The sequence below is a fragment of the Prionailurus viverrinus genome, chromosome F1 (assembly GCF_022837055.1).
Source record: "Prionailurus viverrinus isolate Anna chromosome F1, UM_Priviv_1.0, whole genome shotgun sequence".
Lineage (NCBI taxonomy): Eukaryota > Metazoa > Chordata > Mammalia > Carnivora > Felidae > Prionailurus > Prionailurus viverrinus.
The window spans coordinates 54,883,577-54,906,565 of NC_062577.1; the positions used below are offsets into that span (position 1 = coordinate 54,883,577).

Sequence of the window (22,989 nt, forward strand, 5' to 3'; positions counted from 1 at the left end):
TAGAATTAAATGATTTCATTTATTATAAAGAATCTTCCCATAAATCTGTTTCATCCACATACATGACATTTTAGTGTATTCATCCCTGGAGTATTAGTGTATTCATCACTGGAATAAGGACAACTTTTAAAACTACTGTGAAAAACAAGAATGAGATTCAGATAACAACTTGTGCCACAAGAAATCTTGTTCACAATAACAGGAATGTTGATTATACAACTGACCAGAATAGGGAGTTGAAATTAAGCCTTCCTTTCATTTATCCAAATACAAGGAGGAAAAGAACCATCAACACACTTACTTTATAAACCCTTCAGTTGTCACAACTGGTCTGGGTGAATAATCAAGAAATTCTTTAATTCCTTTTTCTACTCCTAAGTAAATATAAATCACTGATCAACAATGAATAAAGTGGAACTCTAATTCCATCCAATTAAAGTACAGTATTTTGAGAACCAAGTTCTTCTCCTAGCTAAGTCCATGAGATTTTCCTTTAAGGAACAAGAGCACTTTTAACAGATTCTGGAACTCGACTTGCATAGTAGTTGTGATTGCGCAGTGTGGCCAGGACGCCTGCGGAGTTCATATGCTTTACTTCCTTGTTATACTGAAGGGCATTTCCATGGATATCGGTTAACTTGCCTACAGCAAAAAAACATCAATACGACATTAGTGGCTGACCACATGGTTATGTTTCTAGCTATTTTTAAGTTCCTTTTACTTCCCTGTACAATAATATCAATTCATTCTGGATAAGATAAATGAGTGACTAGAAAGGTTAAGTTTTCATTCACTTGAATTTAAAACTACAGAGCAATTTTGACTAACTGAAAGATAAACTATTTTTCTCCCTGATTAAAACTAATTTCACTTAGCATTTTTAATTTATATTTCTCAGTATCAATTTCTCTTATCCTGAGGTGATTACATTTCTTGTTGGTTCTACTCCAACACAACGATTCCCATTTTCAGAAGTGTTTTCTTTATTCTTCCATTGAATATTAATACTTTATTTAATAAGAGTTTAAGTGAAGTATGTTCATCAAATATAATTGTGTTACAATACAGTTTAATTATACACTTTAAAGAGATGGGATTGTGATGAATCTAACTTCCTTGTCATGTAATATACTAATGAGATATTGATAATATATTAGGAGAAATTATAGAAAAAAATCAAGTGTTTCAAGAGTACAAGTGAACTGATGTCTATTAGAAATTGAAAAATCATCTTACTATGTATATATTTGTAGTATATTTTCAGTCAGATTAAAAAAAATTCTAGGGGCGTCTGGGTGGCTTGGTCAGTTAAGCGTCGGACTTCGGCTCAGGTCGTGAGCTCACGGTCGTGAGTTCAAGCCCCACGTCGGGCTCTGTGCTGACAGCTCAGAGCCTGGAGCCTGCTTTGGATTTTGTGTCTCCCTCTCTCTCTGCCCCTCCCCTGTTCATGCTCTGTCTCTCTCTGTCTCAAAAATAAATAAAGGTTAAAAAAAAAAATTCTAACTCTATGATCTTAAGCACTAGTACTAAGATATTTACCAATATTTGCTTAAATGAAACTGCAGTGAAGACAATGGTGATGAATATTTTGCTTTTCAAGGAAAAAAAAAAAACCCTAGTAGCATTAAAGCCATAAATCATTAAGGGCTTAAATGAAGCAACTGTATATGGGGCACCTGGGTGGCTCTGTTGGTTAAGTGGCCCACTTTGGCTCAGGTCATGATCTCGTGGTTTGCAATTTGAGCCCCGCGTCGGGCTCTGTGCTGACAGCTCAGAGCCTGGAGCCTCCTTCGGATTCTGTGTGTCTCTCTCTCTTTGCCCCTTCCCTGTTCACGCTCTGTCTCTCTCTCAAAAAAAAAAAACAAAAAAAAAAACATTAAAAAAAATATATCAACTGTATGTAGGGGTGCCTGGTTGGCACAATTGGTGAGTGTCTGACTCTTGATTTTGGCTCAGATCATGATCCCAGGGTTGTGGGATCGAACCCTGAATCAGCGTGGAGACTGCTCAAGATTTTCTCTCTCTCTCTCTCTCTCTCTCTCTCTCTCTCTTTCCCTCTCTCTCTCTCAATCTCTCTTTCTCTCTCTCCCCCTCTGCCCCCTCCCCTGTTCTCACTCTCCCTCTCAAATAAAAAAAAAAATCAAATCAAATCAAATCAAATCAACTGTATATAGATCAAAGTCCAAAAGGTAAACAATAACTAAAGAAAGAGGAATTTACTGAAAGTCTATTTTCTATCTCTATGAAATACAGGAGTTGCACTGGCTAATCTCTAGGATTCCTTCTAGCTTTTATATCCTCACAGTCTAGGTAAAATAACATACTGAAAAATTATATCTTAGCATAACATAACAACTATAAAAACTGTAATTCCCCAAAATAAAAGGGACTGACCTCCCACAGCATGTAAAATAACTTCTGGAGCACAAGTATCCCATTTCTTACATCCAGGACTTGCAAATACATAGGCAGAGGCTTTGCCTTCAATCAGCTGAATAATCTGTAAGGTTAGAGATAATAATTATCCTTGGACCATGAAATAATTGAAAAACAAGAGAAGTTGCTTTTTATCAAGTATATTTCAATTCCTCTGTCCAACTCAACTTAGGTTAAAGCTTTTAGCAGGTTTAAATGATATGAGTATTATGGAGAAACATATAGAATACTATAGAATATAGAATAATATAGTAACCTGAGGGGGGAAAGTGGTTTAATAAGCTACGAGTCTATCGGAACAGTCTTCATAGTCCTAGTCAGATAAATTTAATTTGCTTTTTATTATGTTGTTTTTCTCTTACTGTAAAATCAACATATTGCATATTGTAGAAAAATGAAAGTTTTTCAATCTTGTAAGGAAGTGACCATTGTTAGATAAAGGATAGAAGAATAGCCAGTAGTGCGCTAATGTATAAACTGTAGTAAGTCCTAACAGATATGCAGCGCGGACTAGTCTAACAAGTAGCTTCTGAAGTCTTGGGAATCCTGTGCATTGCGGTTTCTAATGCCAAAATATGAATTTTTAAATTGTCATCTTAGTAACTCTTACAACTCTCAAACAAAACTGAGGTCACTGATAGAAACTGCATGACTCTATAAAGAGCAATTGCTATCAAGCTTTCATTAGTCATTTACTTATTTTTTGGTTATGCTGTAAAATAATCAGTACTATAAAATTCAGATTTCAAATATTCAGATGAAGAGGCCACACTGACAGAATGAGGAAAATCTCAGTGAATTCTTTAAGGAAAGGATTTGGTCACATTCAATTGTTTTTCTTGATGCTCAAGAACGCCAGCAACCTTGATTAAACCTTCCTGGAGACTTTTAAGTAAACGGTTTTCCTTTCATTTAGCAACTGTGTGTCAAGTCTTTTTATGGGCCAAGAACTATTTCAGGTATATTTTTTGAGGGAGGAAGGGCTGTAGCCTTCATTAGATCCTTAAATAAGTCCTTGATATATATAAAAAAAGTGAATAACTGCCTAACAAGGTCTTTTTATAGGAGCAAAAGTGGGGAATATGCAGGATGGGGACTTTGTTACTAAGGAGAATGGTGCTCCTTGGGAATAAAAGATGTAATGGGATTTTTGTGGTTATAAAAGTAAGGGCAAAGAGAAATCACACCTGTCACTATATTGGGTGAATACCAAGAATATATTTTTACTTTGAAATGTTTTAGTTTTTTCCAAAATATTATTATTTTTAAACTCCTATTTTCATCCTCATACCAGTAAGTGCTTTTGAAAAATCTAAAAATAGTTGATTATTGCTTCCAAAGGGTAGGTGAAGAAAAATTAAATCCACTCAGTTCGGTAAGTATTTATTCTTTGCCTTCCTGTGCCAGGCACACAAGTGTGCAACGCACATGCATCCGGAACCACAGGCAGTATCACTAGCTTCTGAGCTGGGGGGATGTCGTGAGATAAGGCTTGGGTGTGTCCAAGGAACAAGATATAGAGGAATTTACATTCCATTCTCATAGGCTTAGATTTTCAATTGTGGTGCAGGGAGTTGTCCAAGGGTCTGGGGCAAGGGAGTGACAGATGGTAAGTTTTGCATGTTTAACGGCTCTATGTTAATGTGAGGACTGGGACTGAACAGAGAGACCACTGGAAGCTACTGTAAAGTCTGGGTGAAGGATGATGCTAGGATTCAAGTAGGGTGGGGGCAGTTAAGATGGACGAGAGGAGACATTAGGGAGGAATTAAGAAGATACATAGATAGGCTGTGAGGAATGAAGGAGTCTAGGAAGACTTTCAGGTGTCTGCCTGGAGCAGTTAGGAAAATGGTGGTGCCATTTAGCAGATAGGAAATAGGAGGAACGCACATGGGGCAGGAAGGAAAAGGAAGAGCTCCAACTAGACATGTTGACTTTGAGATACCTGAAGGATGTCAGGATGATGATATCCAGGGGGGCAATCAGAGGAGAAGAGATCAGGGCTGGGAAGGATGAAGATCAAATTGTGTTCCATTTCACAATTTTTTCAGGAGGATGGAAGCCTAGATGAAAGAATGGGGGAAGCATCCAGGAAAGGCAGGCAGGCCCGTCCTTGGAGTCCGCAGAATAAAAGATCTAGAAGTAACCCTGGAGAGTCCTCGAGAACAGGAAGGCTGGCAAGAGGCACAGGATCTTATCCTGGTGACTTCTATTAGCACTGACTTGAACCATAACATTTTTTAAAAATTCAAATGTTGCTGAAATGTGCCTTTGATGGTCAGTTACAATCTCTAATTCTTTCTCCCCAACCCTGATTTCACTTTTTTTTTTTTTTTTTAAAGCTTGGGATTTCTGTCCAAGACTCAATTGCATTTCAGCGGGACGGAGGACGCTTTTGTACCTTATTTCCTGCTCCTCCCACTCGTAGCACGTCGTCCGGGTTCATAGCCGCCACACAGTCCATCACCAACTTGCTGCCATGGGACCGGGTGGTTGTGATGATGTGTTTTCCAGCAGGCGCCTCTTTCAGCTGAAACCCAAAGGCACCTAAACCTAAAACTCCCCAGATTGTCCTCCCCAACACAGCATCTGGTCCTGCCTATATAAATGAGTGAAACAGAAAAGCTTGTAATAGTCTGGAGAAAAATGTCAGCCATAAATAGAATGCTGAGCTATGTTAGCATCATGATTTTTTTGAAATACAAATATGATAATGTTATAAAGAACCAGAACAATATCATCGACAATGAAATTTTCCTGAGATAATCAGAGGATTATTCTCTTGTTGTTTTGGCTAATAATCGGGTTTAAGAGGCACTGAAGGGAACTTATGGTTATTCCTTGAAGTCCTCAGGCAAGGAAAAATCATACACTGATTCGTGTCTCTCTCTGAATCAGCCAATGATATCGTTGTTGTATTTGAAAATGGTTGTTTGCAAAAGGTACTGAAGTACCCAGGAAATGAAACACCATATGCTGATTACTACTTTTCATCATGTAAGGAACAGCAAGGGTCTTGTTACTATGGGAATAAGTAATAGTGATAATGTATTTTGCAGCTATGGAGACACGGCAACTGAATAGGCTGATACTGAAGAGTAGCCACGGATAATGGGGTCAGGGTTAACATTTTTACTGACAATTGTGGTGGTAAAATGACAATGATAATGCAATCTTAGCACCTGCATTTTCCTTTGCAGAGCTCAAAGAACTTTCAAACACCTTGTTTTAGCTATATACTTTATACAGAAAAACAAAACTTGTATTTCATGGAAAGTAAAACTGATGCATAAAATCATTAGCACAGAGTCATCAAAACACCGTTATGTTAATATACTAAACATATACCAGAGACATACAGACATATATGTTACTGAATTCTAAGCAAGTACCATACCAGACACTATACTAAGTGCCTTACATGTATTATTTCATTTAAGCCCCCAAGCAACTCCATGAAGCAAGTATTACCATCCTTGTTTTACAGATGAGAAATATGAGATGTGGAATCATTAAGTAACCTGACCAAGGACTCTGGGAAGATCCTCAGGCTCATCTGTATTCAAAGCTGGTATCCTTCATTGCTAAATTATACTGCATTTTACTTATCAAAATGCTTTGAAACACATCATCTTATTTGTCCACTGGCGGCATCCTGGGTGCTGTTATAGTGAAATACGCTTATGTTGCAGGTTGCATTCCGTAGGAAGCAGACTCTGAATTAGGGAGGGTGTTCGTTAGGGAGGACCCTTGGGGTTAACACCTGTGCAAGGGAGGGAAGGAAACATGAGTGGGCAGAGGGAGAAACCGAGCTGTGATGCAGATCCAACAACAGCCTCAGCTGATTAGCTCTGAAGCTAGAATGGCCCTCAGGGTGGTAAAAATTGGAAGGAGATACCAGGCATTTATACTCATGCAATAATCAGTCATTGGAAATGGACTGCCTTGAAAAAGGGCACGTCACTGGGTGAGGCAGCTCTTTTCAGGTGAGACAATGCTTGAAGAGGCTGCCTGCTGAAGGCGGTCTGTGCATAGCTCTCCCTGCATATGGGGCCACAGAGGAACCAAAGAATAAGCACTTGGTGTTCAATATATGTTCATGCGCTCTCTCTGTTCTGTAGATTCTTGAATCTACACCACAGGAGAGTCTTAGAACCTGAAAAGTACAGATGGGCTCTGGTGCTCATTGGGCCTCAGTTTGATTGCTGAGATAAATCTCATGCTCTCAAGAAACTTATTTATCAATTCATCTCCATTTATTCTGAAAAAGAAAAGAAATCATACTAAAAGAGCAGACATGGGTATTCTGGTTCCTAAAATGTCACATTCACTCCATAAATGAGTATGTAGGCAAAGAGGATGTGACCAAGGAATCTGGCACCTGGGTGCGATAATGCAATCCCATGAGGCAGCCAGCTAGCCTTCCTCTGTGCTCCTGATCTCTCCATCTCCTTCAAAAGCACCACACCAACTTTCTGGACGTAACAAAGGCTTCATGATGGTTAATTACAGTTCATAATGGTTAAGAGGCTATCTCTGACATAAAGACCAATTAGGTTTCTTTGCACTAAGCCACCCTGCTTCCTTTAAGTGCTTACCAGGCTCAGTATCTGTTAGAAGTAATACTAAAGTTCAAATTGTTAGAAGTCTTCTATCTGGCTCAAGAAGGCAATATAGAGTAATGGTAAGAGCCTGGACCTCGGTTTCAGTCTCCAGATCTTGTCCGTGACAGGCAAGTTACTTGCCTGAGTTTCTTCTTCTTTAAAACAAGGATAAAGGTTTCCTTATAGGACTGTGGTATTACATCAGATAAAGCCTGTGAATCTCTTGAGTCTGGCAGCACACAGTAAGCTCTTGATACACTTTAGCAATTATTCTTATACTGATGACTCTTTGAAGCTGAATATCCATCCTTGAATACCATCAACAGAGCTGGGCAACTTTTCCACTTGTTGCAACAAATTTTAAGGCATATGCAAGCGTGAAGGATGAGAGGAAAAAGAGAGTACAGAAGGGACTGTGGAGGAGAGAGAGGTAGCAGTGGGAGAAGCAGGACAGGAGGAAATGAACAGACACACAAGAGGGACAATGGCCACCTGGGTACCACAAGTAGCCTGCCTTGTTTTCTACCTACTAGTGGAGCCAAAACCCTACCTATTTTTTTCTCACCTTTGCTTCATTCCCGTGTTCCCTTAACTTCTGCTTTTCATTGTTCTGTGGAAAATGAATACAAGTTTTCTAATCTCAGAAAGAAGTGATGGAAACTATCAACAACCCCTAAGCACTGCGATCGTCTTTTGATGAAAGGTGCCATGCATTACAACATCATCTGTGAACTAAACACCCCTCTTTTAAGTAATGGTATTAACTTACTTTAAAGTTTACATAAAAACCACAAACTTGTGTCTGCGTATAGTACTGTATAAACGTTAAAGTCATATTAAAAAAATTAAAAGACACTTAAGCAAAGTAGTACGAGAGAGTTGTTCAGTAATGCAGAACTATTTTTGCTAAATAATTTTAAGAGGCACATAATTATAAATAAAAAGTTATGATCATACACATGAAAAAAATATCTTAGAAGCAAAGATTAATCCTGCTCTTAAACTCAAGCTAGCAATTCAGAAGTAATAGTCCCCACTCTGGTCACTTCGATTCTCCAAGTTCTATCAAGGTCACAGTAATGCAAATATCTCAACTGTTTTATTTCAACAATTTCCTTCAACATTTAATGTGATTTCACATCACAGTATATTTATGCCTTGGAATTACATTACTCTCTTGTTTCTAAGGAAGGCAATTTCTTGGGAGCATAATAGAAAGTCAAAGCAGATTAGAGAGACAAAATAGGAGAAATGAGTGCAAGAGCATAGCTAGTTCTATTATCAATGCTGACTGTAATTTAGGGATTATATAGCTTTCCCTGGAAAACAACATGGCTAGCATCTTTTCTCGGTTGAAATGGTTCATTTCTTCAATATGCTTCAAGAACCACCTGTAAATCAGGTGTCTCAATAACCAAGCTAATCAAGAACCATGTCAGTAATTCCCAAACTTTGGCATTCAAATAAGGCATACATAGAAAAGTACATGTAATATACATAGTGTCCCTCCGTACACACAAATACGTACATATACATTCCTCGTATCGGTGCCCTGAGGGGTTCTGATTCAACAGGTCTGGGGTATGACCTGGGAATCTGTATTTTGTTGACTTCCCTAATAACTGCATGGACAATGAAGTTAGAAATCACTGGATTAGATAACATCAGGAATCATATAACACTGTATCTAATAAAATATTTTTATATCATTTATAGTAATACCTGGTAGTTGTAATATGGCTGATTAATAACTCCTGCTATGGCTCTTCCTTCATAAGCAATTCCAATAAGAACTGTCACGTTGTCAAGAAGACCTATGAGGAAGAAACGAATATCAATTATATAACTTTCTCATATGACATATAACGCATCATCAGCACATCAACTGCTCCAAGTTATTTTTGGAATAAAGGTAAGAAATTTGTAATGATTCATCCACGATCAATCCCTCTGCTGGCAAAATGCACAAATTATAAGAGATAGCTGGCCAGAGACAGAAGGATCTACGGCCACTTAACTGAATCGATAGGCATGGTCTCATTAGTACAATTTGTAAACCAATTGAATAAACCAGCCATAACTCCACAGCCATTTATTGTCAAACTGCTGTGACCTTCTGCCACCATTCATGTCACTCCTGCCTGCTGGATCACTCCCTGTTCCAGGATTACTGTCTAGACCTCCATTTCAAGTCTCTAAGGTAACATTTCTCCAAGTGGGGTCTGTGCATTGTCAAGCAGCATCAGAATTAACCGGCATGGTTTTTGTTTGTTTGTTTGTTTTTTAAAGTAAGCTTGATGCCCAACGTAGGGTTCAAACTTATGACCCTGAAATCAAGAGTCTCATGCTCTACTGACTGAGCCAGCCAGTGCCCCTTAACTGGCATAATTTTTAACACTGATTCTCAGGGTTCTTCCCAGAGCCGGTGAATCAAATTCTCTGGAGGTGGGGGTCAAGATCTAAACAATCTATCTGGGCATTCTTATATTTACTAAGCTATCTAGAGCTTCCCTATTTCTCAACGGATCATAGAGAAGTTGTACTGCGTGTGCATATGTACATTTGTATCCTGTGCAGCAGACTCATTACAGGTATGTCTCATCCAAAGACAGAGAAAGTTTTTCTAATAATGATGTGAAATCTTCTTTTTCTTAAGCTATAAAGCTGAGAGCCAGTATTGGAAAACCTATGTAGATCTCTATTTCAAAAATAAAACTCTAAGCGTATGTACGCTATGCTCCTAAAACCTAAGACTCGGAGCATGGTCTTTTTACTTTAATGCTGTCCATTTTATTTTAATCTGCTACTTTCTGAGTTTTCTCATTGTAGACAATTTCACAAAGAAATATTGTACTGTGTTTCCAAATTCATCTTTATTTTTTTTCCTAATTTTTTTAAGTTCATTTATTTATTTTGAGGGAGAGACAGCAAGTGGGGGAAGGGCAGAGAGAGGGAGACAGAGGGTCCAAAGCAGGCTCCTCGCTGTCAGCGCAGAGTCCGATGTGAGGCTTGAACCCAGGAACCATGATATCATGACCTCAGCCAAGGTTGGACGCTTAGCGGACTGAGCCTCCCAGGCGCCCCTCCAAACTCATCTTTAAAGGTGAGGCTGTGAGTGAGAAAGCAGCTCACAGTTGAGGGGAGGGTGAGTGGAAGCGGTGTGGGAGGGCAGAGGCGGCACAGCCCAGCAGTGCAGCTGGGCTTTACATTGTTTTCTACCCCAACAGAGCTGGGGGTTCAGCGCTGTCACTGTTGACACTGGCTTAGTGTATCAGCTATCCTCACCTGGAGGACATTAGAATTGTGCGGCTGTTAGACGGTCGGGGGTGGGGGGTGGTATTTGAAGGAGATGAATTTTCTCCCTCGCTGTCTTGACACTCACTGATACACAATAACAGCGAGGATGAGCACAAATATAGCTTCAGGCCATGGACATGAGATATGATACCAGGTTTTCATGCAGCAGGTGAAATATTAAGTGTTGCCGACCAAATATCATCTACTAGACCTATTGTTGTTGGAAACAAATACCAAAGAGATACCAACCTTCAGTGTATTCCTTGGTCCCGTCCAGAGGATCAACCCAGACCACAAGCTAAATAAGAGAAATATCCAAAGTAAGCATACAACATTTAAAAAATAGGTTTAAGTAGATTAAAAATACTTTTTTCATTTTTAAAGTTATACTATGAATTGCTTAAGCTAATGTCATCAGTTTCATGATAGTAAAAAACCTTATATTTTGTAATCATGGAAAACGTCCATTTAAATTGGAGAAAAGTCTGATTTAAGAATTTTAATTTTTTGTTTTAACATTTATTTACCTTTGAGAGACAGAGAAAGACAGAACACGAATGGGGGAGGGGCAGAGAGAGAAGGAGACACAGACTCTGAAGCAGGCTCCAGGTTCTGAGCTGTCAGCACAGAGCCCAAGGGGGTGCTCAAACCCACGAACTGTGAGATCGTGACCTGAGCCAAAGTCGGATGCTTAACCTACTGAGCCACGCAGGCACCCCTGACCTAAGAATTTTAAATATGTGGGGCGCCTGGGTGGCTCAGTCGGTTGAGCGTCCAACTCTTGATTTCAGCTCACATCATAATCCCACGGTTGTGGGATCAAGCTCCGCGTGGGCTCTATGCCAAGTGTGGAGCTTGCTTAAGGTTCTCTCTCTCTCTCTCTCTCTCCCTCTGCCCCTCTCCCCAACTCGCACTCTCTCAAAGACTTTTATTTATTTATTTATTTTTTTAATGTTTATTTATTTTTGAGACAGAGAGAGACAGAGCATGAACGGGGGAGGGGCAGAGAGAGAGGGAGACACAGAATTGGAAACAGGCTCCAGGCTCTGAGCCATCAGCCCAGGGCCCGATGCGGGGCTCGAACTCACGGACCGCGAGATCGTGACCTGGCTGAAGTCGGACGCTTAACCGACTGCGCCACCCAGGTGCCCCTCTCAAAGACTTTTAAATACAAGATGCTTAACTAATAAATTTGCTGTCACCTGAACGCTAAACACAATGCTATGAACACACTGAGCTCTATGTGGTAATACAGGGAAAACTAAAGTGGCACCCAAAATATTTTGAACAACGTGTGGCTGGTACTCACTTTGGTATATAATGCTGATTTAAAAAAATAATGACAGTCTGACTTTAACTTAAGGATACCAATAATATACAGCAACGAAAAATGAATGTTTTATGAACGGATGGTACATTAAAAAGAAATCCCTTCTCCTTAGGATCTTAACGTGATTCAGGATATGTAGCCATTACCCACTAGAGCTATAATGCTTGATGTGAATTTGTGAATGAGGCATATTTCGGATGGAAGACACCATGTTTCATTTTGTTTCTGTCCTCCAAATCACAGAGCAAAGTGCCTTACTCATAGTAGGTATTTGACGAATGTATGTTAAACAAATCAAAATAAGTAAGTAAGGTGATTTTTATGGCCTTCTAAACATGTAACGTAGGGATCTATTTCATCTCCTTCTAGCAATGGAATGTTTTACCCAAATCTACTAACAAATTAGATGTTCTTCCTTCAGGTATTTTTAATAATAGTTTTAGAGAAGAAGCCAAGAGGATAAGAAACTAAACCCTAACTTAACAGATCATACATTCCATGTGGTTGCCTGGTACTTCTATGCTGGCCCTGAAAGATTTCAAGTTCCTGGTTGGCCCTATTTTATATCTACCAACTTCTCAACATTACTGGCAAATTTTATTTACTAGAGCAACAACATGAAGGCTGACAAAGAACGAAATAATGATCTGGATCATACATCCTCCTCTTTAATAGCACTGTACTGTGATGGGCACGGTTGCTTCAGTATCTCCTCCCACTGACCATCTTCAATCAGTTCTTGATCTACTTCTTCAGAAGGCAGATCCTAGGGCAGAGAACACTGATGGTCAGTGAAGCTATTTGGTGTTTACAGAGCAGCCTTTGTCTTCGTAACAGAAGAAATGCAACACCGTGGGTCACGAGGGCTTCCTGTTTACCCTTTATGTTTAGAGTTTAACCGAGTAGAAAGTAAAGCAAATCAAATCAAATTGCAAAAACGACCATATATGGCTGAGCAAAGTTGACTACAAAAAACCCCATCCTTCTTATCCTGAACAATTAAAAAAAAAAAAATCTAAGTGCTATAAACATATTTAAGTAAAGTTGCTCTGACATCTGATACCTCCCTCTCAAACACAGGACAGGCAAACTCCACCACTTTCAGTGTTATAGTCTTTGGGTAAGTGCACAAATACGCCTAATTTTAAACAAAAAACGAAACGAGAAATAACAAAATCCATTTTTATTCCAAAGTTCTAGAACTCATCCCATCTTATAGTTTGTCTGCTAATTATTACAACAGGAACTATCTTTTACGGTCTAGAAGTGAGATACCTGCCTAAAAATGGACCAAAATATTTTATAATCAGACATTTCCTTCAAGTCCAAGGAATACAAATCATTTTGGTGTTAAAACACCAGATACAACACTTTGAAATAGGAATAGTGGTATATAAATCTTTAAGGGGCAATTGTAAATCCATATGGGGAACAGTCATTAAAAACATACTGCATCACACATATTGTATCGCAACATTGAATTCACAGATTCTCACAAGTCTTACCTCTTCCCCTATAATTGTTAGTTTGGGGAATTTCCGTGCCAGTGAAGAGCATACACTCATTTGTGCCAACCGGTCAGCTTTGGTCTGCAGGTCTGTGGGACAGGTCTGCAACAAAGAATGCAAATTTCAGCAGAACTAGTATGAAATAAGTTGTCCTCTGACTCCTAACGCATGAGTGTCCATATCATTTAAATCACACTGTCTACTTTTAGATTCATGGAACTTAACACCAAAGGAGTCAACTAGTTTCCCAGTTTGGTTTTTCTCATGGGATTTATAGTGGTTAAAGTTTGGAAAGGAGTTTTTAGATTATTAGACCATTTTCTCCCCCAATTGAGAAATCCTCTTCATAAGATCTCTACATCGATCTTTTTTTTTTTTTTTTAATGTTTACTTATTTTTGAGACAGACAGAGACAGAGCATGAACGGGGGAGGGTCAGAGAGAGAGGGAGACACAGAATCGGAAACAGGCTCCAGGCTCTGAGCTGTCAGCACAGAGCCCGACGCGGGGCTCGAAGTCACAGACTGCGAGATCATGACCTGAGCTGAAGTCGGACGCTTAACCGACTGAGCCACCCAGGCGCCCCTCTACATCAATATTTTACTTAAAAAAGATGAAGAGAGAGGAAACTGATAACTTTCCAAGGCAATCGGAGCTAAAAACTTTATCTTTAGCTATTTAAAAGGTATTCCTTACACGGATCCTTCTACAACTTGTATTCACTAATCTTCTACTGGTCTACTGATCTACTTCCCTAATAATTCAATAGGTCCTCAGGATGATACAAAGAATTCCTATTTCTCAAATATAAAAAATATGAAAATGAACAGCAATAATATTCGATATGTATAGCTCATCTACAATATTCTCACTCAAGCCATATGTCAGATAGTCATTCTAGTGAAAGACAGCGGAAAATCTGGTAATTGACAGCTACAACCTTTTGTTAGTTTGCTTTCACAGAATTATGAAATGTTGCAATTTACATATGCCTGGTTAGGTGGGTTTACGGATTATGTTATTTCAAATAGTAGAAATTTTATAATACTTTTGAGTGAGAGTGAGACAAGGAACGATCATGAAAATCAAAGACTCTTATGCCACACTGAAGTCTGCTCGTCATCTCAATGCAAAGTAACTGTATAATATAGGGCCACAGAGACAAAGATCTTTGTTTTATTTCCTAAAGAATTGTGTCTGGCACATGGTAGCCGCTCTAGAAATATCTGCTGACACTTTGAAAAGATTTGTTAAATTTGGAGACAACATACAGCAATCAAGTCTGGACACTGCTCTCTAGAGAAAAGACACACTGACGGCCATGAAGTATACGAGGAAAGCTATCCCAATTCTTTTCTTCTCCAGGATAATACTTCCTGCTCTTTCTACTGACACAGGGCCAGACCTCATCTGGCACTCAATACTTTGTGTGACAAATTTAATTCTGCCCTTCCTCTTTTAAAATGAGGTGTCAACAAGTAGATACAAAGTACTCGAAGCGTCTGACCGGTGAAGAGGACAGTGCGATTATTACCTTTTTCCTAACTTGAATACTGTTTTTCCATTACTTCTGAGCTACAGGCTACAATGTGGTACATCTAATACAATGACAATATAAAATCAATGTAAAAATAAGCGATGCCGTAAGGAAACTATCTGAAAAGAAATGATCATAAGTATTGGCAGTGGTGGTGTGATGGATAACTTTTCTTTATTTTTGCTATTTTTCTTTATTTCCTATTTTTCATAACAGTAAAAACACTTTATAAAAAAGGCAGTGAGATTAGTAGCCTTCTGAAAGTTGCCGAATTACATTGCTGATTTATCACTCAGTATGTTGTCAACTAAAACCTCTTTTTCAAACAATTATAAATCAGATTTACTTCTTATTCCTTGAACATTAATACTTTGGGACCTTATAATTATTCCCAATATAATATCCTGTTGGACTTGGCCCTCTTCTCTCAGTGTTTGTAACTTTTTGAATACTTATTCTGTGATCCAATATATTAACTAACCAATATATTAACTACTCTTACTAGGTTCATTTTTTGATAAATTTGGTAAGTATGATTTCTTTTTTTTTAATGTTTATTTATTTTTGAAACAGCACACATGCACACCAGTGGGAGAGGGGTAGAGAGAGAGGAAGAGAGGAAATCCCAAGCAGGCTCCCCGCTGTCAGTGCAGAGCCCGACGTGGGGCTCGAACTCATGAACTGTGAGATCATGACCTGAGCCAAAATCAAGAGTCCAACACTTAACCAACTGAGCCACCCATGGGCCCCAGATAAGTATGATTTCATGTCCTCCTCTTCCACAACATTTTTGAGAAGATGCGTTCAATGAATTAAAACTGTATGAAGTTAATCGTTAGAGAAAAAGAGAAGCAGAGTCTTATGATCTATCAGCAATGATCTTTTCTTGGTTAACATGAAACATGAATTAACGTGAAATGTTTGGGGCCACCTGTGTGGTTCCGTCGGTTACTTGTCCAACTTTGGCTCAGGTCATGGTATCATGGTTCATGGGTTCGAGCCCCGTGAGCCCCACATCGGGCTTTTTGCTGTCAGCACAGAGCCCGCTGCGGATCCTCTGTCCCTCTCTCTCTGCCCCTCCCCTGCTCGCACTTTCTCTCTCAAAAATATAAATAAATTAAACTTCAAGGAACAAAAATAAAGTTGGTATGAAATGAGATGAGACTTTCAGTACCTTCTCCACGATACCCAGGTCTCCTTCAGCAAGAACACGTCTGATTATGGTTCCTGCCTTTTGAGCAACAGAATACGCCGAGGCCACCAGCCGCATCAACACAGTGTGACTGGAAGCCATGATAAGCCCTGGGGGGAAATGAAGAGAAAGTTGTGTTACTTTCTACTGGTTTTATTTACTTGAATTCAACTCAATACATATTTATTGAGTGCCTAACTGTGTAGATTCCTTAATAAATATTTCCTAAAAGAGACTTGGAAAAACTTCCATTTCAGCATTCTTTCAATAAATTTTATAGCACTCTCTCTCTGCAGATGGTACATTTTGAAGCATAGGGTAAGCTGGCCCAGGCCTATGAGCATGTGAAAAGGTTGTATGTATGAGATATATGAATGTATGTGCAAAGGCCATGGAAGGTGCCACAGAGACTAATAAGATAAAACATCTGCCACCAAGGAGCTAATATTTTGGTGGATTGGCGATAAAATATTATAACCTAAAGCCTGTAACATAAAACTAGTAAGTGCCAAGAGAGGTATGGACAGCGTAAGGGATGTGGATGGATGTGTGCAGTAATTAAAAAGAAGAGGGACTGCACGTGATGATAATTAGTTCCTAAAAAACACAGAATAGTCCATTACAGATTAAATAAAATTTAACCTGCTGGTTATTTATTACTACCATCGTCAGTTACCAGATAAAGAGAACAAGTGACATAATTAATTGGGGTAAAGACCAATCATGTGGAAAAGTAATGAGTGTCAGAATAGCCCCTGGCCCAATGAAAAATGCCGAAAAAAACAGCCTTTAGGATAAAGTAAATTCCTCTTTGAAAATACAAATACAAATCCTGCAATTTTGGTGACTGTTCTGAGGCTGCAATGTACCATTCAGATTCCCTTCAGGGCTGAAGGACATTTCCCCAGCTGCTGAGAGTGCCACGAACAGATGGCCCTTACCTGCCACCTTTCTCTGGGAATTTATCTGCTAAGATGAGTCACTTCACCTGAAACTGGTCAACAGAGGGGATGGATTTAAAGGTCACTCCACACTCCAGCTGGGTGCCACCCTAACTCTGATGGCTCATCCGAGCTTCTGAATGCCCAGCACGGTAGGTTGACGGAGACCTTGACTGGGACTCTGTCCTGGCCCAACTCCCAACCCCCCACAAGGCATCACTGTTTACTTTCCACTTCCCACAAGTGATCCCAAGAACACTCCCTAATAAACTTCTTGGGCTTTATCTCTGTCTCAGAATGCTTACAGGGAACCGCCTGATGATCCCCTCCCCCCCCCCCCATCAAATCAGGTCAACATTATTTTAATGCATTAAAGGAACACAATACAGAACAGAAAAGACATTATAAACCTCAGTTCGGCAACAGCCATCACCCTACCACCAATTTCTGACTGCATGTTTGATCTGATGAGGCTTTCAAGCTGTTTTTTTACATCTTTTTCCTGTCATCCACATTTTATTCACAGGCATTATGAACATACTTGAGGCAAAAAACAAGTGAAGTGTTTGAAACCCTTCAGAAGGAGAACAGAATTGAATTCGATGTAAGGTAATGAACACCATCCTGTGGCCAGTAGCTGTCGGGAATTAAGATGAAAATAAAACAAACTCCTATGTATTTAAAGCCTGTTTATCTTATTATATCATCAGACTACATCCATTTTCTTGGCATGCTAGGTACTACATGTGGAAAATCTGCTCATGAAAATTACTCATGCAGGAACACCTCAAGTTGAAAACAGGAGAAATAATTCAGCAAATACTTTGTGGACTTTACCTCTACTCCCTTAGTATCCATGACTGGCTACCTATCTGATTTATTCTACTCTGGAAAAGGTAGTCTTCAGGCAACTAATTACGTACTGCCCAAATGTCTTAACTGCTGTTGTGGCACTATGTGTTGGTGTGCTCGTTCAGTCCCCATCTTCTATAAAATGACATTTATGAAAGGCAGATCCTTTTCCCTCACTGTGTGGTAGTGTTCTAACTTTTCAAGATATCATTTACCTTTGAGCTAATTAAGCAATCATTCTAGACTCATCAGGCTTCATATCTAAATAAACCACTTCCCTTTATGTTTGCCAAGTTCACAGTATTTTTTCATAAAGACAAGCTTTCAGGCTTTGTCTTTTTACTACATTCCTCATAAAATGCATACTACATGAACTGCCATTTAAAGCTAACATCAGTTTCCTAAGAATGGTTTGGTTTTTAATTTTGTTTATGTTTATTTTTGAGAGACAGAGAGAATGAGCAGGGGGAGGCGCGGGGGGGGGGGGGGTGGGGACAGAGGATCCAAAGCAGGCTCTGCACTGACAGCAGTGAGCCCCATGTGCGGCTCCAACTCAGGAACCCTGAAATCAAGACCTGAGCCTAAGTCTGACGCTTAACCAACTGAGTCACCCAGGTGCCCCTAGGTTTGATTTTTAAAGAGATCCTGCAAATCACTTCTAGTTGGCAAGTAAGAAAATATGCCAACCAATTTCTCTGAAATACTTTGATCCAAACATAATTAATAAAATAATTATCCCTGTCTAATATTCTTACATATTTCTTAAACAAATGAATACAATTTTGGCCCTTAATATAAAGAAAATTAATCTAATCACATTATCAAAACACATCTGTAAAAGAGGTTCCTGTTAGCCTTTTTCATTGCGTTCCCTCCCAGAACCCAAACGAGAATCACCTGTTGGAGAATCACTCGTTGACGGTATTGGAGCGCCAGAGCAAGTCTGAAAAGCTACCTGCAAGTTGCTAACTTCCTTATAGCAGGTCAAATTACACACACCGTACTTCCTTCTCTACCAGTTTTATACCTTCTGGGTCCTAAAACACCGCCTTTTGTGACCACGTCTTTCTGAAAGCTTACTCAAAACATCATGAGGTAGCTAAAGGCACAGGCACTGGAGCTCACTGCCAGTCTTCAAATCCTGGCTCTGGCATATGTTAGCTGTCTGATCTTTGGAAAGCCACTTAATTTTCTGTGCCTCTAGCTGTAAAACGGAGCTAACAATATCATCTATAGCATAGGGTTGCTGTAATTATTAAATGAGGATTGCATGCAAAGCACTTGTAACAGTTCCTGGCACAAAGTAAGCACTAAATGATACTGGCTAACCATTATTGTAATAATTGTCCTCATTACTGGCTATCCTGCAGAGACATCAGGGCAGTGTTAAGGGCGAAACAATCCCTATAACTTCTGCAACATTATTTTGACCCTGGGGTCAATGTAATATGTAGTATGATAATATGTAATCAATGTAATATGATAACCCTGAATCACAGTACAGATTCTTTTTCATAACATTTGGAGTTTGAGGCTTAGAGTATGTATGAAAAAGGTTGCATGCCAGTTAAGGCTATCAACCCAACATCCCACTCTTTAAGAAATCTTTACAGTTGCCAATAGGGCTAACTTGGAAGGATAAACACAACAGGAATCAAATGATCCATTTCCTCTGATAGCCTGGGAAATGTACCTTGAATCGATATAAAGGTGGTGAGCACATGAGGATTAGGATCCAAAAACGAATGATGATGGTGCGCCTGGCTGGCAGTCGGTTAAACATCCCACTTTGGCTCAAGTCATGATCTCATAGTCCATGAGTTCGAGCCCCATGTTGGGCTCTGTAACGACAGCCCAGAGCCTGGAGGCTGCTTTGGATTCTGTGTCTCCCGCTCTCCCTGCCCAAACATTAAAAAATTTTTTTAAATGAATGATGAGTTCCCAATCAAAATACAAAGATTATATATCTTTTGAAACCTGATCAAATGATGCCAGGTGCAAAGGCATCTGGAAAAATTAAAATATGAGCACGACAGAGCAAATTCTGAAAAAAGAACAACAAGCAGAGATACACTCTTTACCAGTTATCAAAATACGATATAAAACTATAGTAATTAAAGAGTTTAGTCCTGGGCAGAATTAAATTCCAGAAATAGATACTACAGGTGGTATTTCAAATCACAAGGGAAAGTTAATTGTGCAAAAAAATGTCAAGAACAATTACTAATCTTTTTAAAAGTTAAAACTTTCTGCATTCTTTGTATCAAATATATACTCCAGATCAATGCATGATTTTAGAAGTAAAGAATGAACCATAAAAGTATGAAAATAAAACTGTATTAAATATTTTATAAATTTGGTAAAGGACTTTTAAACATGAGAAAAACTAACAATCTATAAAAGAACATTGACAAATTTGACTGCATAAAAATTAAAATATCTATGTAGCCAGTTTACCACAAAGCAGATGAGTGACAAAATGAGAAAAAAAAAAATTGTATCACAGCCTAGACATCTGAGTTAACTTTGGTTATGTAGAGGGCTTTTTACATCATCATGTTAAAGATAAATAATCCAGTAGAAAAATGAGCAAAGGACACAGTCTATTCCTAGAAAACGAAAAGCAATGGCCAATAGTTAATTACATGAAATGCTCAACCTCACTAATTATGAAAGAAATGCAAATTAAAACAGCAAAAGATGATTGTTCATGTGTAAGACTGGCATGGATAAATATGACCAATGTGGGCTAGCCTGTGAGGGAACATCCTCCAGAGCACTGTTAGCAAGGATGCATAGTGGTTTTGAAAAGCTTACTAAAAATAAAACGTACACATCTTTCGAACTAGCAATTATATTTTCAGGAAAACCTGAATAAATCAAGCAAGTCTATAAGTATGCAGCAAGGACAGTAGGAAGAATGTGTGCTATTTTAACGAAATTTAATTTTAGGCGTAAGGCAGTCTCTAACGAACCCACTGTCTAGGTTTGCCTTGCCATTTCTACAATATATTGCCATGAAAAGATCCCAGAGCACGAAAACAAATCAAACAATCAAAGTGTTGACACTCAAGAATCTAGGTCCGAAATTGGAATGTCTGGAGAGGCAATCTGATTCCCGCAATCTTTTCTTTTCTTTTTTTTAACATAAATCCCTGAAATCTCCTTATATCTCTGCAAAGGGGTGGAGTTAAGGGACCAATAAATGATTCAGATCTGCCCAAGGCCCTTGCTCTGACTCGCAGGGGAGAAACTTACAGTGACAAGCCTGGAACAAAGCTAGACGAAAGACACTTGGAAGGGTGATAACAACAACTAAAAGCTATCAAGCAACAGGTCCCTGGTAGCTTCCAGTACCTGGCCTTCTCCCCGGCAATAGGTCGTACGTTGGCGGATGCAGGACAACCTACTGCAGCTACTGAGCATGCGGGAAATTCGGCGCAGGCGCAGAACAGCTGCTCCCACGACCGCGGGAGACTCCGGACCTGCAGGGTAACTCCGTTTCTCCGTGTTTTCCCTGAACTTTCCGGCGGCCCATGTCGCCTCGGGTCACAGCGAGGGGTGTGTCTACTTTTAAAGGTTCATTCTGATTTCAGGGGTCTTCCAGTCCTCTTTGTATGTATGCTTCACTCTTAAAATGTTAGTAGTAATGTTAGATAGTAATATCGCCCTGCGGCGGCCAGCGACTGCTTAACCTGGAACCCCAGTTGTTCGAGGAGTGGCTTCAGGACGTCCGCGACACCTGCACTTCTGCTCGCAATGGCAGTGGGGCTCTCTGCGAAATGGTCACTAGCTTTTACCTTTTTTTTTTTTAAACATTTATGAGATTTTTTTTTTGTAATGTTTATTCGCTTAGAGAGAGAGAGAGAGAGCACAGTGGGGAAGGGACAGAGAGAGGGAGGGGGACAGAGAATCCATAGCAGGCTCCAGGCTCCGAGCTGTCAGCACAGAGCCCGATGCGGGGCTGGAACTCACAAACCTGAGATCATGACCTGAGCCAAAGTCGGACACGCTCAGCCGACTGAGCCACCCAGGCGCCCCCAAACGGAGACACATTCTAACTGCAGAATTCTTATAATTTTTAAATGATATTTTCTCCACTACTATGCACTTGTTTTATCTTCACCTGATTTAACAGCAGTTTGTTTTGTGTTTTGGAGATTTTTCTTTACTGGACTCTTTAGAGCATTCAGCTTGATTTTCATAAAAGCAGTTACCTTTGCATTAAAAAAAACGCATTGGTTTTGGGAAGAGAGTAGTCAGTGAACCATTTTTGTTTCTGTGTGCTCTTCTGTAACTCCCAAACTTTTATGAGTAGAAACAATAATTTCCATTAAAAAACAACAACAACAACAACTCATCGGAGAATATCAACAAATGGCTACCATTACAGGAGTTCTAGTTTGAGAAATCTTTTTTTTTTTTAATTTTTTTTTCAACGTTTATTTATTTTTGGGACAGAAAGAGACAGAGCATGAACGGGGGAGGGTCAGAGAGAGGGAGACACAGAATCGGAAACAGGCTCCAGGCTCTGAGCCATCAGCCCAGAGCCTGACGCGGGGCTTGAACTCACAGACCGCGAGATCATGACCTGGCTGAAGTCGGACGCTTAACCGACTGCGCCACCCAGGCGCCCCGAGAAATCTTTTTTTTAAACTTTTTTTTTAAATGCTTATTTATTTTTGACAGACAGAGCATGAGTGGGGAAGGGGCAGAGAGAGAGAGGGAGACACAGAATCTGAAACAGGCTCCAGGCTCCGAGTCGTCAGCACAGAGCCCAACGCAGGTCTTGAACTCACGGACAGTGAGATCATGACCTGAGCTGAAGTCGGATGCTTAACCGACTGAGCCACCCAGGTGCCCCGAGAAATCTTTTACCTATACAGTCTCATTTGATTTTCGCAATAACTTTGAGACTTAAGTCAGATCGTTTATTGTAGTAAAATAGGTATATAACAAAATTTACCATTTTAAACATATGCTGGTCTTTGTAATTATGTAATACAAAACGAGTACAACTGGCTTGAATAAGTTTAAGGATAAACATGACTGTAAACTCAACAGGTGAGAAGGGAAGTCTGCAGGTGTCAGAGAGTAGCCTTCTGCTCTGAGGGCTCAGTGTACCCTCAGGTTTTATGGGGAGACAGAGAACACTGTTGAATTCAGCAATGGGTTATGTAGAGGTTGGTTAGAAGAGCTTCCCCGTACATTCATCATTGTGCTCCCGTGAGACTGAAGCTCACAGGATAGTTTCCCCGATGCAGAATTGCAGGTCAAAAGTGAAATGGTGACA

General features: G+C 39.6%; 1 protein-coding gene across 5 annotated transcripts; it reads right to left on the bottom strand.

The window, feature by feature from the left end:
* On the bottom strand, positions 1-21,125 carry BPNT1 (3'(2'), 5'-bisphosphate nucleotidase 1). 5 transcript variants are annotated; one of them, XM_047841041.1, is made up of 11 exons: positions 20,955-21,101; positions 19,390-19,594; positions 15,886-16,013; positions 13,173-13,277; positions 12,326-12,433; positions 10,587-10,635; positions 8,763-8,854; positions 7,606-7,650; positions 4,838-5,035; positions 2,395-2,500; positions 1-642 (listed from the first exon to the last, which is right to left on the bottom strand). In XM_047841041.1, the coding sequence occupies exons 3-11, from the start codon at positions 16,003-16,005 to the stop codon at positions 494-496; spliced, it is 972 nt and encodes a 323-aa protein (XP_047696997.1). In that variant the 5' UTR covers positions 16,006-16,013; positions 19,390-19,594; positions 20,955-21,101; the 3' UTR covers positions 1-493. The 5 variants fall into 5 exon arrangements, with proteins under 5 accessions (XP_047696997.1, XP_047696999.1, XP_047696996.1 ...); XM_047841043.1 differs by lacking the exon at positions 19,390-19,594 and having other exon boundaries at positions 21,054-21,125; XM_047841040.1 differs by lacking the exon at positions 19,390-19,594 and having other exon boundaries at positions 20,955-21,107.
* Positions 21,126-22,989: the final 1,864 nt, after the last annotated feature.